This window comes from Erpetoichthys calabaricus, chromosome 18, assembly GCF_900747795.2.
Source record: "Erpetoichthys calabaricus chromosome 18, fErpCal1.3, whole genome shotgun sequence".
NCBI classification, from domain to species: Eukaryota; Metazoa; Chordata; class Cladistia; order Polypteriformes; family Polypteridae; genus Erpetoichthys; species Erpetoichthys calabaricus.
Genome location: NC_041411.2, coordinates 80,089,862 through 80,109,550, shown reverse-complemented (window position 1 = coordinate 80,109,550; position 19,689 = coordinate 80,089,862). Strand labels below are relative to the sequence as shown.

At 42.5% G+C, this 19,689-nt stretch overlaps 1 protein-coding gene across 1 annotated transcript in view; it reads left to right on the top strand.

The window, feature by feature from the left end:
* cfap20dc (CFAP20 domain containing) overlaps positions 1 to 19,689 on the top strand; it is a 248,480-nt gene that overhangs the window by 167,809 nt on the left and 60,982 nt on the right. The window contains exon 14 of the mRNA XM_028824600.2: positions 18,373 to 18,576. Within this exon, the coding sequence (XP_028680433.2) occupies positions 18,373 to 18,576 (204 nt within the window). The remainder of the gene's footprint in view (positions 1 to 18,372; positions 18,577 to 19,689) is intronic.

The following is a 19,689-nucleotide window of genomic DNA, read 5'->3' as shown; positions in this document are numbered from 1 at the left end:
CCCAAAGAGAGCCGCAAACAGCGGAAGAGTGACTGGCATTTAATTCATTTTGGCATCGCGCTGTCAGTCGGACGTAGACATTCTGTTTATCGTGGGCATCTTTTCTGTCAGATGTTCACCGCGTAAAATTAAAAAAGCGAACAAACTGAAATGGATGCCGGAGTGGCGTCACCGTCCACCGCTAGCAGCTTGTGATTTTTCTCCATTATTTTTCCTGTTCTTCGTCTAGGTTGTTGTAGGGTCACCTTGTAATGGCAGCCTGGGCAAGCAAAGGCTCTAAACTGGAGAACACAGACTGAGCCAGTGGTGCCAATTGACCTCATGCTTCTCTGCAGCTCCTTGTAGTGGTGCCCGCTGGAGTCACGACCTTACAAAGATAGTGGAGATGCTTGCCCAGTGTGGAGAGCAATAGGGGGGGGATCTCCCAACCTCCTACAGATGAGGACATCTTGACAGCTGCTAGCTGAAATTTGTCATCTTGTGTCCACAACACAATGAAACTCCTGCCTTTATATATAGTGTTAGGGAGTTGGGGGCAGTCATGGCACACTCCCGTGACCACCACTAGAGTAAGTCTGAAATCCCCCAACCCCACTGACTTAGTCAGACCAGTCTGTGACTCTCCCTAACTAAATCGCACAAGTTTGATGTGGTCTGAGTGGGCTCTGTGCGTATGCCACAGCAGACAACCAGTGAGCACTCAGCTTGGAAGCATAATGCATGTAATGCAAGAATTGTCTGCCTTGGACCTGATAAGCAGGGTAGGGTTACATCTGTCCGAAATGTCATGTCTGCCAAACCACGACGGAAAGGAAACGAGAAAAGCAAAAAGGGCTGAGATTGCGGCCGCACTCGCTGTGCCCGCTATGACTCCGTTAAGCAGTGCGCCAAAATGGCTCTCACCATGTGGCGAGCTTGCGATTCTTTGGAAATGTGAAACGGCGTTGAAAACTCATCAAGTCGGACATCCCCTCCAACTAGAAGTTGCATAACACAACACCGGGCAGTGTGATGGGTCGGGCGATGAAAGGTGGTTTAAAGGCACAGTTAAGACTGTTCCCATTGTGGCCACCAGGGAGCGCACCAGCTCTCCAAACCCATCACACACACACACACACACACACACACACCAGGCACAAGTCCAGCAACACACACATTTTAATTCAGTGGGAAACGCTTTCCTTTCATTTCCCACCAGCAACCAAGCACAATAAAGCACAGCAATGGGACTTCCTCCTCTTCTTCTTCTTCTTCTTGTTCTTATTGTTGTTGTTGTTGTTCTTCTTCTTGTTTTTGTTGTTGTTCTTATTCTTGTTCTTCTTTTGTCGCGTCTTCCACCTCCAATCCTCCTCTGGCAGGCTTCTGGCTCCCCCAGTGAAGTGAGGCGGCCCCTTTTTATGAGCACTACAGGTGGTCCGTCAGCATTATGTGGACTCCCTGCGTGGAGTCTGCATGTTCTCCCCGTGTCTGCGTGGGCTTCCTCTCACAGTCCAAAGACATGCAGGTTGGGTGCATTGGCGATTCTAAATTGTCCCTAGTGTGTGCTTGGGGTGTGTGTGTGTGTGTGTGTGCGCACCCTGCACTGGACTGGCGCCCTGCCCGGGGTTTGTTTCCTACCTTGCACCCTGTGTTGTCTGGGATTGGCTCCAGCAGACCCCCGTGACCCTGTGGTTAGGATATAGCGGGTTGGATAATGGATGGATGGACTCCCAGGTGTGGTGATAACCCAAAAGTAGGGCTCTGCAGCTCCCCCTGGAGGCCCCCATGGAACGCAACAGGGCTGTGCCAAACTCCAAATCCCATGAAGCCCTGCTGGAATCTGAGGCACCGCTGCAACCCAAGGGGGGCTGCTATCAACCAGCGCTCCGGGGTAGTCAATGCCCTGTGCCCATCTGCTTCCTTGGCCCTTCCTTTTACGATGGCCTCCCAGTCGGGAGAGGACCCCGGCCGTCCATCACACTGACACGGACACATCTCTTGACTTTTTGCTTTTATATAGTGCCTTTCACAGACAGTCTTATCCATTAAACGATTCAGTGTAACGGTTGAAGTCTTTCCGCAGCGTGATTACTGGACGGCTCATCGAGTCACTGAAGATTGTCCAGAGAGCCAGTGGTGGCAGTTTCAACCACTGGCATTTTTCTTTTATATAGCGCCTTTCACAGTCAGCTCACTCCATTACATTTTTGTATGGTGTTCTTCAGAGTGCTGTAACAAGCTTACAGGTAAAATATATATGTTTTCAAAACAAATAATATATTTAAATATAGTCAACACCCACCTTAAGGATATGCAAAGTGTCCCTGTTTCGTTATGCTGACATCAGGTGAGGTTATGTGATTCCCTTGAGGTCACAGATTGAGTCGGTATGGTGACTGAGCCACCGATCTTGTGCTTTTATATAGCGCCTTTCACTAGCAGGACCCACTGTACGAACAAGCAGAGTATCACTGTTTTGAAGAGTGACTGGCGTTTATTTGAAGAGTGCTTACAGTAACTGAACAACCTTTCTGTGTGTGTTTAACCGGGGGGCCGCGGGTGTTATGGCCTTTTAAAATCCTACAGTGCTTTAATCAATGGCCTGCTTGTCATCTAAGAGAGCTGGGTGGACCTGTGCTGTAAGAGATGGACACAAAGTGCTTTCACCCGTAAATGTGACAGTGAGAGATGAACCTAAAAATGCAGAGGCACTTTCCATCAACACGAGAGAGTGTTTCAGTCATTGGAAAACTGTCAGCCTGACAAATGGAAAAACAACGAGCGCGGACAATAAGAGGAGGGAAAATAAAGAGAAGGCGGCCTGCCCTCGGGTGCCTGGGCGGCTCACCTGCTGGCAATGGTGTGAAGTAAATGTGGCTTCGTCTGGACTTGATGAACTGGAGGGTCCTGCTCTGCCCCACCCAACATTCACACTGTGTGCATATTCTGATTTCCGACTGACTCTTTGTCTACAGTAGTGGGGCACAGTATGGACTAATAGAGAGCATTATGGTGTGCTTTGACGTGACATGACATGGTGTGCTATAGTGTAGTGTGACATCATATGATATGGCATGGAGTAATATAGAGTGCTGTGACGTGGTAAGGTGTGGCATGACATGACATGGTCTAACATAGTGTAGTGAGGTGTAACATAATATAGTATGTCATATATCATTACATGTGATGAGGTGGTATAGTATGTCTAATATAATGTAGTGTGATGTGAAACAACATGGCCTAACGTAGAGTGTTAGGGTGGGGTATTGAATGTATGAAATGGCTCAGTCTGATAATAGCATAATGTGGTGTGACATAATAGTGTATTGAATAATATGACATGGTATCATCTAATATAGTGTAGTGGAGTATGAAATAGCACGACACAGCGCGGTCTAATATAGTGGGGTATGGTACAGTTTGGCATGTAGTGTAGTGTCCTGTGACATAATCACACATGATATCGTATGACATGGCATGGTCTAATGTGTTAAAGGGTGGAATGGTACGGTATGATAGGACATGACTTGACCTGACATGAACTAATAGTGTGGCGTGAAATATCATGGCACAGCACGGTCTATTAAAGTGTAGTATGGTACAGTTTGACATGACATAGTCGAATGTAGTGGTGTGACATAATATATAAAGTATGACATGGCATGAACTAATACAATATAGTGTGCTGTGAAATAGCATGACACAGCATGATCTGTATATTGTAGTAGTATAGTGTAGTATGTTACGATATGAAACAGCTCATCTAATATAGTGTCACATGGTTTGAAATAGCACGGCACAGCTGTCTTTTAATGGAGTGTAATATGGTGTAGTATAGTAAAATATAAAACGGCTCGGTCTAATATAGTATAGTATGGTCTAATACAGTGTGGTATGACATGGTAGAATATAGTACACTATAGTGTGGCATAATATAGTGTATTGTATGACATGGCATGGTCTAATATAATGTATTAAAGAGGGGTATGGCAGGGTATGACATGACATGAACTAATAGTGTGGTGTGAAATATCATGGCACTGCATGGTCTGTTATAGTGTAGTATGGTACAGTTTGACATGACATGGTCTAATACAGTATACAGTAATCCCTCCTCCATCGCGGGGGTTGCGTTCCAGAGCCACCCGCGAAATAAGAAAATCCGCGAAGTAGAAACCATATGTTTATATGGTTATTTTTATATTGTCATGCTTGGGTCACAGATTTGCGCAGAAACACAGGAGGTTGTAGAGAGACAGGAACGTTATTCAAACACTGCAAACAAACATTTGTCTCTTTTTCAAAAGTTTAAACTGTGCTCCATGACAAGACAGAGATGACAGTTCCCTCTCACAATTAAAAGAATGCAAACATATCTTCCTCTTCAAAGGAGTGTGCGTCAGGAGCATATAAAGTCACAGAGACAGAGAAAAGCAAACAAATCAATAGGGCTGTTTGGCTTTTAAGTATGCGAAGCACCTCGGCACAAAGCTGTTGAAGGCGGCAGCTCACACCCCCTCCGTCAGGAGCAGAGAGAGAGAGAGTTTGTTTTTCAAGCAAAAATCAATACGTGCCCTTCGAGCTTTTAAGTATGCGAAGCACCGTGCAGCATGTCATTTCAGGAAGCAGCTGCACAAAAGATAGCAACGTGAAGATAATCTTTCAGCATTTTTAGACGAGCGTCCGTATCGTCTAGGTGTGCGAACAGCCCCCCTGCTCAATCCCCCTATGTCAGGATCAGAGAAAGTCAGCGCAAAAGAGACAGAGAAAAGTAAGTTGGGTAGCTTCTCAGCCATCTGCCAATAGCGTCCCTTGTATGAAATCAACTGGGCAAACCAACTGAGGAAGCATGTACCAGAAATTAAAAGACCTATTGTCTGCAGAAATCCGCGAACCAGCAAAAAATCCGCGATATATATTTAAATATGCTTACATATAAAATCCGCGATGGAGTGAAGCCGCGAAAGGCGAAGCGCGATATAGCGAGGGATCACTGTAGTGTGGTGAGACATAATATAGTATAGTATGACATGGCATGGTCATTACCTATGACATGGTATGGTATGGTATGACATGACAGGACACAGCATGGCCTAATAATAGTGTGGTATGGTGTGGTCTAGGATAGTATGACGTGACGTAGTCTAATATAGTGTGTTAAAGGGTGATATGATGGGGTATGACATGACATGAACTAATATAGTGTAGTTTGCTGTGAAATAGCATGACACAATATGGTCTAATATAGTGTGATATGGTGTGGTATAGTATGATGTGAAACAGTTTGGTCTAATATAGTAGAGAGTGATGAGACCTAATATAGTATAGTATGTCATGGTCTAATATGTGTTAAATAAAGAGTGTTACGGTATGATATGACATGACATGACACAACATGATCTAATAATAGTGTGGTCTAGTACAGTATGACATGACATAATCTAATATGGTGTGTTAAAGGGTGATATGGTGGGGTATGACATGATATGAACTAATATAATGTATTGTGCTGTGAAATAGCATGACACAGTATGGTCTAATACAGGGGTAGGAAACGTCGGTCCTGGAGTGCCACAGTATGTGCAGGTTTTTGTTCCAACCCAGTTCCTTAACGAGAACTCAATTATTGCTGATGAAGCACATATTGCTTAAGTGACATTTTAATGCTTCATTTTAGTGGTCTCGCTTGTTAAGGTTCTCCAACCTTAATTGCTTATTTCAATCTTAAACTGCTGCATTCAGTGTTTTAATTGCTCCTTATTAGCAATAAGATGTAAAAGACAATGCAGCCAGCAGTTCTCCAGCTAGCTTTTTTCCAATTACATCTGTGTGTGTTCATCATGCACGGTTTGATTTAATAAAACACTTAATAGAAAAATGTGACAGACTGAAAATGATCTGTTTTAGGCTTCAAATCATTTGGATGATATCCTTGGAAAGGAAAAAAATCTACGATATAAAAGCCTTACAATGCACAGACTAACAAGCCATAAAATTAAATAAGGTCTGAGATTGGCAATGATTGGTTTCTAATTAAGCAATTGGGTTGAATGAAAACCTGTAGCCGCTGCGGCTCACCAGGACCGACATTGCCTACCCCTGTTTTACATCTTATTGCTAATAAGGAGCAATTAAAACACTGAATGCAGCAGTTTAAGATTGAAATAAGCAATTAAGGTTGGAGAACCTTAACAAGCGAGACCACTAAAATGAAGCATTAAAATGTCACTTAAGCAATATGTGCTTCATCAGTAATAATTGAGTTCTCGTTAAGGAACTGGGTTGGAACAAAAACCTGCACATACTGTGGCACTCCAGGACCGACGTTGCCTACCCCTGGTCTAATATACAGTAGTATGATTTGGCGTGTTTATAGTTACAATATGAAACAGTTCAGTCTAATATAGTATAGTGTGGTGTAGAAAAAATATAGAATTGTATAACTTGGCATAGTCTAATACAGTATAGAGTGGTGAGACATAATATAGTATAGTATGGCATGGTCTAATATAGTGTGTTAAATAAAGAGTGTTACGGTATGAGATGACATGACACAGCATGATCTAATAATAGTGTGGTATGGTGTGGTCTAGTACAGTATGACATGACATAATCTAATATGGTGTGTTACAGGGTAATATGATGGGGTATGACATGACATGAACTAATATAGCGTAGTGTGCTGTGAAATAGCATGACACAATATGGTCTAATATAGTGTGATTTGGTGTGGTATAGTACGATGTGAAACAGTTTGGTCTAATATAGTAGAGAGTGGTGAGACATAATATAATATAGTATGGCATGGTCTAATATGATGTGTTAAATAAAGAGTGTTACGGTATGAGATGACATGACACAGCATGATCTAATAATAGTGTGGTATGGTGTGGTCTAATATAGTATGACATGACATAATCTAATATGGTGTGTTAAAGGGTGATATGGTGGGGTATGACACGATATGAACTAATATAGTGTATTGTGCTGTGAAATAGCATGACACAGTATGGTGTAATATACAGTAGTGTGATATGGCGTGGTATAGTATGATATGAAACAGTTCGGTCTAATATAGTATAGTGTGGTGTGGCAAAACATAGAATTGTATAACATGGCATGGTCTAATATAATATAGTATGGTGTGAAATAATTAGTATAGAATATTATGAATATAATGACATGATCTAAGATTGTGTAGCGGAATGTAAAATTGCATGACACAACATGGTGTGTTATAATGTGTGATAGTATGGTATAGTCTAAAATGTCACAGTCTAACATACGTGGTGTGTGTTATGACATGGCATTGCGTAACCTAATTCAATGTGCTGCAAAATTGAATATCACAGTATAGCACAGCATTGTCTGGTGTGGTATAGTACAGTGTCACGTGACATGGCCTAATATTGTGCAGTGTCGGGTGAGTTAGTAGTATGGTATCCTATAGTGGGGTACAGGGTGTTATGTTGTACAGCATGACGTCACATAGCCCAGCACAGTACACCCCTTGACAGCCACCATCAGTGTCATTCACGTCACCAGTCCGTGCCTTTAATGGTGCAGCTGATTGGTGTTTATTGAGGCTCAGGAAGGTCCTGGCTGGCAGCAGGATGGCACAGTGGGGGTGACACGAACTCCACCAGGGTTCAGTTTCTGCCTGTGGTGTCCTTTCCTTGGTGATTGTATTATGTGTTTCATATTTTGGATTATGCCGTTATCCCCCTCAGTAACATGTGTTTGGACTCACCATGAAAGGCACTATATAAAATAAAGACTGACTAAATAAGCATACTGAAGGCCACTCGTGGGGTTAGGCCGCCTTGCTATTTATTTGCTTTACTTATTTTTTTTGGAACTTTTTTAGGTCTGCTGTAGTACCCAGGGCTCCAATTAACTCACCGAAGCGCGCAGACGAATAATCCACCCGGGACCAGCGGATGTTTGTCGGTTCGCTTTATTTTTTTCAAGTGTGGTTTGTTAATTTTCTGGAAGGTAAAGGGGAAAAAAAAGAAATAAAAATAAACATCTTTGCTTGACTTTTCCACTTCATTAATCAGGCACCAATCTCATGCTGCTTTAATGTTAAAAATGAAACAAGTCACTTAAAATGATTGGAAAATTAAGGGCTGCCGTTAAGCGTGGCACCTCTGGGCACCTGCAATTGAGCTTCTCTGTATTCCATTTTACCCGTTTTCATTCATTTTTCTTTTAACTAAAAGCCTACAGAGTGAGCTTATTCATTTATTTATTTTTACCTCCTATATATATATATTTGAGCCAATAATTATTATGAATAATGAAGGCAGTGCCCTTGGTGACTCCTGGGATTGGTCATTTTAAGTATACACTAAAAGGAACTCCTCATTTATTTGGGAAATGCCATTTCTTAATATCGTAAAAGCTTTATTTTCAGAGCTACTGAGGACATTTGTAAAGTTCAAAAGTTTTCCTACGCTGATGGCTTTGCTAAAAGAAAAGAAAAACAAAATAAAGGTGTGTATGCGTCTCAGCTGCCGCTCTCATTATACCTGAAGTTCTCCAAATGTCCCGGGAGCCTCGCCGCCCGACGTGGTGTTCACAAGTTATGCCGAGACTCTCAATGTCAGTCCTTTTTACAAAGTTGTGTTCTGAAAACCGTAATAAATCATTACATTTTGAACTGTTGATTCCCTTCTGCATTGTTTGAAAATAATAATAATAATAATAAAAAAAAAAAGAGCGTGACAGAAGGGTTAGAGGGAGTGCGTGTCAAAGTCGAGGTCCCCAGGCTTATTCCGAGGGGTTCTTTCCAAGTCGAAGGCATTGATTTTTGCGTTCCTCTGTCTACACGCTGTTCCTCTACTCTCCCCTATCAAACAAATGAAGCAGCCGTACTAACATGTTTAATTATTTCTATTATTTTGTTTTCCTGTCATTGACAGACAGATTGTAGAGCTTGCTTTTTTAATATGAAACACAACATTTCGGCTTACAGGCCTTCAGCACTTTTACATTGGGGCTTTGCAAGTGAGAGAGAGCGGGCGAGTGAGCGAGCGAAGCCACCTCACCCACGCAACACCCCACAACCCACCCAGGTCGTCTGTCCAACTAGAACCCCAATCACCTCACCCGCACTCCCACCAAGGTATTAGCATCAGTGATTGATGCTGTTGCCATGGTTCGCCCAAAATGTCTTCCCTGGCTTTATGTACCCTCTCTTCACACTTCACATTTTTTTTTACCTTGCAGCCTTGTGGCTAAAATCATTGAAATTCGATTTTTCACCTCATCAGTCAACACTCAACAACCCCAGAATGACAAAGCGAAAACAAAGATTTTTATAAATCAAAACAGACACTTTGCTTTGGCTCCGGGGCATTCCATTCTATTGCTCATTGTTGAGGTGTTTCTACACCTTGTTTGGAGTCCACTTTGTGGTCAATTCAACTGATTGGACTAACTGGTGAAGGCACCCAGCTGTCTCTAGAAGGTCCCACCACTGAGTAAAAACCAGGCCATGAGGTCAAAGTAAGTTCAGAGATCACAGACAGGGTTGTGTTTAAACACAGGTCTGGGGAAGGCCACCAAAAGATGTCTGCAGGATTGAAGTTCCCAAGAGCACAGTGGTCTTCATAATTCTTAACGGAGAGAAGTTTGGCGAAATTCACCAAAACGGATTTGCTGAGTTCTCTGGTGACTTTGTTCTCCGAATTTTTCTAAGACATATTTGTCATGCGCCCAGCTCAGGCAAACTTTTTTTTTTTTCCTCCCCACAGTGGCCCATGAGGGTTTGTGCGGCCAGCATGACATCACAGAGTTGTAGTAGACAATGTTGGATGGGAACGTCACTACCCGATTTGTGCAACTTGCCTGATTGGTATTGCACAAATATGCAACTTTCTTTTCCGAAATTTTTCCAGACAAATTTGCCATAACAGTGGCCCATGGTGCTTTCCAAGGCCATCGTGACATCATGCATGATGATATCACTTTCCGGCTCAACGTAATGACACCAATTTCTGGTCCCCTTCTGATGACGTCACTTTTGTTTCAGTGTGATAACGCCACTTTCCGGCCCCCATATGATGTCACTTTCCGGCTCAGCATGATGACTTCACTTCTGGTCCCCATACAATGATGTCACTTCCGGTCCCCTTCTGATGACATCACTTTTGTTTCAGTGTGACGCCACTTTCCAGTCCCCATAAGATGATGTCACTTTCCGGCTCAGGGTGATGTCACTTTCCGGCTCAGCATGATGATATCACTTCTGGTCCCCATATGATGATGTCAGTTGTGGTCCCCATACAATGATGTCACTTCCGGTCCCCACACGATGATGTCACTTCTTGTGATGACGCCACTTTCCAGTCCCCATAAGATGTCACTTTCCGGCTCCACGTGATGCCACTTCCCGGCTCAGCATGATGATGTCACTTCTGGTCCCCATACAATGACGTCACTTCTGGTCCCCATACGATGTCACTTCTGGTCCCCTTCTGATGACATCACTTTCGTTTCAGTGTGATGACGCCACTTTCTGGTCCCCATAAGATGACGTCACTTCTGGTCCCCATATGATGACGTCACTTCTGGTCCCCATATGATGACGTCACTTCTGGTTCCCATAAGATGACGTCACTTTCCGGCTCAGCGTGCTGACGTCACTTCTGGTCCCCATACGATGACGTCACTTCTGGTCCCCATATGATGACATCACTTTCCGATCCCCACATAATGACGTCACATCTGCCTCTCCTGTCATGACTTCATTTCCTCTCGTACTTCCTTCCGGGCACCATTTTTGTCTATAAAAACGACCAACTACATGCTGTTTGTTGTCAAATGTCTTTGATTTTTGATCGAATATTATATCGTTTTTTTTTTCCGCAAGTCTGCAAGTCTCATTATTTTACCACAGTAAATGATTTTAGCACAAGGCAGCGAAAAAAACAAAATGTGGAAAAAATGAAGGGGTCTGAAGACTTAGGACCGTCATATGTGTTACAGACCACCAACCCCAGACATGAGGCTTGTCAGACAGCACGCCGTCACTTAAGTGGGGAAGCGCCTTTCTGTTGCTCCCCACTACACAGCACAGTACAAAGCACCAAATGTACAAACAAGCGCAATCCTTCCTTCATTCCTCTCTTTCTCTTCGCCTCCACTCCTCTTCCTCCTGCAAGCTTTGTCCACCTCCCCCCGACTCTGGCTCCTTGACTAATGGTGAGGCGGTTGCTTTTATAGTGCACCCGGAAGTGCTCTAGGTGGTCCTTGACCTTCTTCTGGAAGCACTTCTAGGTGGGTGCCACAGAGGACTCGACTGTACCTGCAGCACCCCTTGGTGGCTCCAAACTACAACTCCCAGTATGCCCTGCTGGGATCTGTGGTGTTGTAGCAACCTGGGGGGCTGCCCTCTAGCATCCCGGAGGAAGTAATGTCCCAACCGTGCTCTCTCCTCTCGGTCCTTCCACTCGGCTAGCATCCCGGATAGGTAATGATCCTGGCCATCTGTCACCGTATATACAGTATGCATCAAATAGAGATCTGGAGGTCTATAGTGGGCACACAGACAGATAGAAAGACAATCTTGGATACTTTAGAACATTTTATTTTTCTTTGGTGGGGTGGAGGGTGAGGGTGCTCTTTCAAAAACCAGACATCAGACACAGTCAGGAATTAGCAAAACTTTGCAAAAATTGACCTCCGTGACAAAGCGAATGGTCATTAGAAGTCCAGGACTGTTTCAATAAATGACAACTCAGTTTGTCTGTCACGAACAAGATGCCCACCAGGGCAAGCCAAATTAACCTTTAGAGATATCACAAAATGAATGTATGTGCTATCTGGAAATGAATTTGAGATATCTGATAATAAGTCTAGCTAAGCATGTGTGAAGTGCATATGAGGATATCTTAAGATGGCACCCTTGTCACTCCAAGATACCTGAAAGGCATTTTAAAATATATTAAAGGGGTGGCGGGTACAGTGCCGCTAAGACTCGCAACTCTTCTGCGCGGATGGTGATTTATTTATTTCGGTTGGGACCCCAGGAATGCACCCAGCCTTGGCCCGACTCGCACACAGAGACACGGAACCACAGGGCTGGAATAATAATCAAAGTGAGTATATTGAATAAAAAATAGATGGAGAAATCAAACTAAACATTAAACCGCACCAAACTCTCCCCAGCCTCCCGATCGGTGATCACAAAAGTAACTCGATATGGAAACGGCAACAAAAACGATGATAAACCCAAACGACAAACTCTAATAATACAGCCCAATATGCGGAAGGTGTGAAATGAAGAAGATAAATGGCGATCCAGTGAACAGCTTGCTCTAAGTAATGCATAGACCATCCCAACCGGTATTTCTGAGGTGGTGAGATTTGGGAGTGCTCCCTCTGCCGAAGCACGATGACAAATCCCGACTCACGACTCAACACAAGACAGTCCACACATCCATACAGGCGCGATGATCCAGGAAAAGACGATAAGATAATCCACAGGTGACGGTATAGTTGACAAAACAGACGGGTGAACTCGGACACCAACGACGGGGCCTCTCTCTTCACTCTCATCCTTTTTAAATCTCCCGCTGACTGATCCTGTCCCCAGCAGCCCCCTCGCTCTCCTCAGACATCCAGTCAGGGCCACAGTGATGACTGCTGGGAGCTGTAGTCCTCAAGTCATGTAACGTGGCTACAAATGGATTTCAAAATACCTTCAAGTCTCATCCCATCCCTTCAGAATTATGAGGGGGGACCCAAAAATAATGAGAATTTTTTTTTTTTTTTACATTGTGTATTTCTCAGAACATTTTGTAAATTTAATCACCCTTTAAATACTCTCCCTGAGACGCGGTACACTTTTTCCATTGTTCCAAATTGTTTTGATACTCTTGTAAAGTGACAGCTTTCAGTGCCTCCGTTGTTTGCTTCTTGACGTCCTCTTCATCCTGAAAACGCTTTCCTTTAAGGTCCCTCTTCATTCTTGGAAATAAGACAAAAATCGCAGGGCGTAAAGTCCAGGAAGTTGGGGGGCGGTGGGTTGAGGGACAATTTCGTGACAAACTGCCGCACACTCAATGCTGTGTGGGCCGGGGTGTCGTCATGATGCATAAGCCACTTTCTTGATCGCCACAATTTGGTTTGTTGTCTCTGCACTTCATCACGCAATCGCTTGAGCACTTCACGGACTCCACTTGGCCAAATGATGTGGACAGCAGTCAAGTACTCGCACTTAGCGGCAAACGCCTTCCGAAAAAAATTCTCATTATTTTTGGGTCCCCCCTCATATCTATATGAAGAAATCCAGCACGCCCTCTTGTCTCTCTTGTGAATTTTTCCAGCTTCGTTTGATGATATTTATCCATTTTGCCCACTTAAGGACTTCATTTCAACCCTCAGATTGTATCGTCTCTGTTTGTTTGTTTGTCTATTTGTTAGTTTCTTCGATCACACAAAAACAGTTGAGCCCATTTTCATGCAATTGAGCATGTTAGGTTGTTGTTGGTCCAACTTAAAATTTATACTATGTGGTGTTTTAAACAAAAAAAATTATCGTGGAGGGGATTCTAATGCTTGGGTGGGCAGGACTTGAAAACTGAGCATTATTCCAAAATGGCTGAAATTTTGCAAATACGAGGCAAGACCCAAAAGTAACGAGAATTTTTTTTTTTTAATTGTGTATTTCTTAGAACATTTTATAAATTTAATCATCCTTTAAATACTCTCCCTGAGACGTGGTACTCTTTTTCCGTTGTTCCAAATTGTTTTGAAACACAAGTGGTAGCCTTCATTGCTTCTTGACCTCCTGTACATCCTGAAAATGCTTTCCTTTAAGGTCCCTCTTCATTCTTGGAAATAAGACAAAAATCATAGGGCGCAAAGTCCAGGGAGTTGGGGGGCGGTGGGTTGAGGGACAATTTCGTGAGAAACTGCCGCACACTCAATGCTGTGTGGGCCGGGGTGTTGTCATGATGCATAAGCCAACTTTCCTGATCGCCACAATTCGGTTCGTTTTCTCTGCACGTCATCACGCAATCGCTTGGGCACTTCACGGACTCCGCTTGGCCAAATGATTCACAGGGCAGTCGAGTACTCGCACTTAGTGGCAAACGTCGGAACTAACGCTTCTCCAGCCTACAGAAAAACATTCCCATTATTTTTGGGTCCCCCCCCCCCATATCTATATTAAGATATCCAGCACACCATCTTGTCTCTCCTGTGAATTTTTCCAGCTTTGTTTGATGTTGTTTATCCATTTCGCCCACTTAAGGACTTCATTTCAACCCTCAGATTGTATCATCTCTGTTTGTTCGTCGATCACACAAAAACTGTTTTCACGCAATTGAGCATGTTAGGTTGTTGTTGGTCCAACTTAAAATGTATGCTATATGGTGTTTTAAAAATAAATGATTGTGGAGGGGATTCTAATGGTTGGGTGGGCGGGACTCAAAAACCTGAGCATTATTCCAAAATGGCTGAAATTTTGCAGATATGAGGCAAGACCCAAAAATAACGAGAATTTTTTTTTTTAAATTGTGTATTTCTCAGAACATTTTGTAAATTTAATCGCCCTCAAAATCCTCACCCTAAGATGCAATACACTTGTCCCACCGCTTTTTCCATTGTTCAAAATTGTTCTGAAACTCTTGTAAAGTGACAGCCTTCAGTGGCTCCATCGTTTTGCTTCTTGACCTCCTCTACATCCTGAAAACGCTTTCCTTAAAGGTCCCTCTTCATTCTTGGAAAAGAAAAAAAATTGCAGGGTGCAAAGTCCAGGGAGTGAAGGGGGTGGGAAAGTGTTGTCATTCCATTTTTCGTGACAAACTGCCACCCACTCAGTGCTGTGTGGGCCGGGGTGTTGTCGTGATGCAGAAGCGACTCGCCTGATTGCCAGAATTCGGGTCGTTTTCTCTGCCCTGCATCACCCAATCGCTTGAGCACTTCACGGACTCCGCTTGGCCAAATGATGTGGACGGCAGTCGAGTACTCGCACTTAGCAGCAAACGTCGGAACTAACGCACCTCCAGCCTTCCGAAAAAAATTCTCATTATTTTTGTGTCCCCCCCTCATATCTATATTAAGAAATCCAGCACACCCTCTTGTCTCTCTTGTGAATTTTTCCAGCTTTGTTTGATGATATTTATCCATTTTGCCAACTTAAGGACTTCATTTCAACCCTCAAATTGTATCGTCTCTGTTTGTTTGTCTGTGTGTTTGTTCATCGATCGTGCAAAAACGGTTGAGCTGATTTTTCACGCAATTGAGCATGTTAGGTTGTTGTTAGTCCAACTTAAAATTTATGCTATATGGTGTTTTAAAAAATTTATTGTGGAGGGGATTCTAATGGTTGGGTGGGCGGGACTCAAAAACTGAGCATTTTTCCAAAATGGCTGAAATTTTGCAAGTACGAGGCAAGACCCAAAAATTCCTGGAATTGTTGAAAAAATTTGAAAATCCTCTCCTTGAGGTGCAGTCCACTTGTCTCCGCACTTCTTCCATTCCCAGAAGACGTTTCCTGTGCTCGTCTTTTGTTACCGCATATCAAGAACCACCTGCTTTTTTTTTGTTTTTGCTGTATTTCTAACATGGTAGCAAATCTTCTTCCATCCATCCATCCATTCATCCATTTTCCAACCCGCTGAATCTGAACACAGGGTCACAGGGGTCTGCTGGAGCCAGTATAAATTTGAGAAAAAATTTGTGAAGTGACATCTGACAAGTACGTGGAGTGTGAAGTGACAAGCACACTCTGTTTTTGGTCAGACTGTCAATGCAGTGGGTGTAGTAGCGTCATCGTGGTGTAACATCTAGTGTTATGTGAGCCATTTCGTTGAACGTTCCCCCCCCCCCCCCCCCCCGATATATTCCCGTAGACGCCTCAGTATTTCAGTGTAATGTCCGTGATTTACAATCTGTTCATGGGAAACAAACTCTTTATTAATAGTTCTGTCAGTGTCGAAAAAAAAATACCAGTAACGCTTTAGTTTAGGTACTGCAGAATATACAAATACCAATTTCACTGTACTCTGTTCACATGAGAGTACTGACCTTAAAACCTGAAATTAAGCTTCCCTATACTTATAATTAATTAGCTGTGCTCCTCATCGAAGATGTGTTAAAATCTCTGTAATAAATGTAGACCTCAGCATTAACATTTGCAGTGCACCATTTATTGGAGTACTGTACATTATGTAATGCATGTCGTTTTACAATGCATTGCATTTGTCATTGCAACAGATGGCGCACCACAAACATTTATAATAAAATGCATTACAGCAAATGTCTGTGATGCGTCACCTGTTGCAATGACAAATGTCATGCTTTGGTCTATGTTATATTGCATTTGGCATGGGATTCACGAAAGCATCATTAATCTGTTGGAATGACAGTGGCAATGCATTTTATTACTAATGTTTGTGATGCGCAATGTGTTGGAATGACAAATGTAATGCATATGTCTGTCATATTGCATTTTACATGGGATTTGTAAGAGCAGTGTTAATGTTAGTGATGCGCCATCTGTTGAAATGACAAATGAAGTGCATATGTCTGTATTCCATCCCCAATTGCCATATTAGCGAGGCTTCTTTCCTAAGACCCAGTCCATACAGAGTGTGAGTCGCCCCGCTACTTGTAGTGAACGTGGACAGATAGCTGTACTCACCAAGAAAGTCAAGGCTGAGAATCTGTATATTTTAATGTAGGCTTCTGGCAAGAAGTCATACAAAGTATTAAGACATGAAAACCATTGACAACTTGAAGGTAAAAAGACGATCATTTCTTTCAACTAAAATACATTATGGTGAGATTGTTAAACTAAGATTAAAGCAGTGCCAGTAGCAAAGCGGGAGCTATGGACATACCAGTATATATCAAATTAAAGATGGGGGTGGGATTAGGAATGTACCAAAATTGGCTAATAACAATATTAACACTGCTGCTTGTAGATAGATAGATACTTTATTAATCCCAAAGGGAAATTCACATTATGCTGTAGGGGCATAGTCTATGTTACATTATATTTGGTATGGGAATCATGAAAGCATTGTTACTGTTTTTGATACTCCATCTGTTGCAATGACAATTGCAATGCATTTTATCACTACAAATGTTTGTAATGTGCCATCTGTTGGAATGACAAATGCAGTGTATGTGTCTCTGTTATATACCATCTAGTATGAGAATTGTCAAGCAGTGTTAATGATTGTGATGCACCATCTCTTGGAATGACAAACGCAATACATATGTCTGTGTTATATAATAATAATAAAAATAATAATAATAATAATTCATTACATTTATATAGCATTTGGCAAGGGATTGGTAAAAGCAGTGTTAATGTTAGTGATACTCCATCTGTTGGAATGACAAATACAATGCGTGTGTCTATGTTGTACTGTATTTTACAGGGGATTTGTAAAAGCAGTGTTAATGTCTGTGATGCACCATCTGTTGGAATGATAAATGCAATGCATTTTATCACTACAAATATTTTGTAATGTGCCATCTGTTGGAATGACAAATGCAGTGTATGTGTCTCTGTTATATACCATCTAGTATGAGAATGTCAAGCAGTGTTAATGATTGTGATTCACCACCTCTTGGAATGACAAATGCAATACATATGTCTGTGTTATATAATAATAATAAAAATAATAATAATAATAATTCATTACTTTTATATAGCATTTGGCAAGGGATTGGTAAAAGCAGTGTTAATGTTAGTGATACTCCATCTGTTGGAATGACAAATACAATGCGTGTGTCTATGTTGTACTGTATTTTACAGGGGATTTGTAAAAGCAGTGTTAATGTCTGTGATGCACCATCTGTTGGAATGATAAATGCAATGCATTTTATCACTACAAATGTTTTGTAATGTGCCATCTGTTGGAATGACAAATGCAGTGTATATGTCTCTGTTATATACCATCTAGTATGAGAATTGTCAAAGCAGTGTTAATGATTGTCATGCGCCATCTCTTGGAATGACGAACGCAATACATATGTTTGTGTTATATAGCATTTGGCAAGGGATTTGTAAAAGCAGTGTTAATTTTAGCAATACTCCTTCTGTTGGAATGACAAATACAATGTGTGTGTCTACATTGTATTTTACAGGGGATTTGTAAAAGCAGTGTTAATGTCTGTGATGCGCCATCTGTTGGAATGACAAATATAATGCGTGTGTCTACATTGTATTTTACAGGTGATTTGTAAAAGCAGTGTTAATGTCTGTGATGTGCCATCTGTTGGAATGATAAATGCAATGCATTTTATTACAACAAATGTTTGTGATTTGCCCTCTGTTGGAATGACAGAGACACCGCAACTGTGCAGACTCATAAATACACCGACACTTGTCATCTTATTAAGGTAGATTGTATTTCATTTTTTCAGGATTATGACTGGCGGAATTACGTGCCGACTCGAATGAGTGCATCCGAGCTGCACATGCTGGCAAGTCTCAGAAGGCAACAGAACGAGGAGCTGGAGAATGATGGGACTTCAGCTGGCTTAAGTGCATCACAAGTCTACAACTGCAATGTCAGCATCAGTTCCAGCAGCGATGATACGACCACCTGGAACTCCTGCTTGCCGCCTGTAAGTCTCACTGTAAACTGGAACACACACCTGGCATAGCGGGAAGTCAGTTTTAGAGCCCCACCCAACCCAGCTGTCAAGGTCTAATACTGACTTCCCGCTATGGACACCGAGGGGCGCCGTCTCCCGTCCACGCCTAGCGCTCCAAATGTTCATGGAAGTCTAATAATCCTGTTTGTGCACCATTTATGAATGGTAAGGGGGGGGGGGGGGGGGGGGGGGGCGCTCTCTAATGTCTGCAGTATTAAGTCTGCAGGCTCAGGCTGTAGTCACCATTTTTAATTTTTTTGAAGCCTCGTGCTGCCCATATCACTCATACCTAATATCCGCCACTGCCTTCAGAAGTTTTCACATTTTATTTTTATACACAGTGGGTTTAATTGGGCTTTTCTGATACTGATCTCTGCAAAGTGATTTAAGTCAAATGTAAATATAAAGCAGCAAGTCATTGATGCTATGAGTATTCACCCCATTCAAGCCGGTAGACAGTACAGTAGATGGCAACCATGACAGTCTTGAGTGGCAGTTTTGCATTAACATTTTAGCCACTAGGAGGTGCACTGGTGGTTTATGATTCAATACTCGACCCACTAGGGGGCGCACTTCCTGCCAGCAGTGATGATTAGCCGCCTGTGTCTCTAATGGAGGACCCCGTCCTCTCTGTGCCCTTCTGCAGCACTGATTTACACATTTACTGTACGGGGTCAGATGTTTTTCAAAGAAAAGACATTAAGCAGTCCTTTACTGTAAATAGCACGTCGGCAGAGAAGTTGGCGGCGAATGTAAAGCGAGATCTTTGACACCCGGAATATCAGATTCCGCGAAGCGATCAAAGATCAACAGTCTATTGAAGGAGCGGACCCCACAGGTTCTTTACATAAATCAGACAAAAGCCTCTTTTACTGCGCCGCTTCAATGAAGGAAGCCGTTTGCTTTTAGATGAGGATCTGAAGCTGCAGAAGGCTTCCATTCTTGAATGCACCAAGATGAAGGCGTCACACTGTAGGCCACACTAAAAAACGCAATTTATTATTTTACTTTCTTTTTTTTTTTTTCTGGATTGTTTGGGAGAAACAGCGATGTGTCACTGTTAATATCTGATGGAGCTCTCCG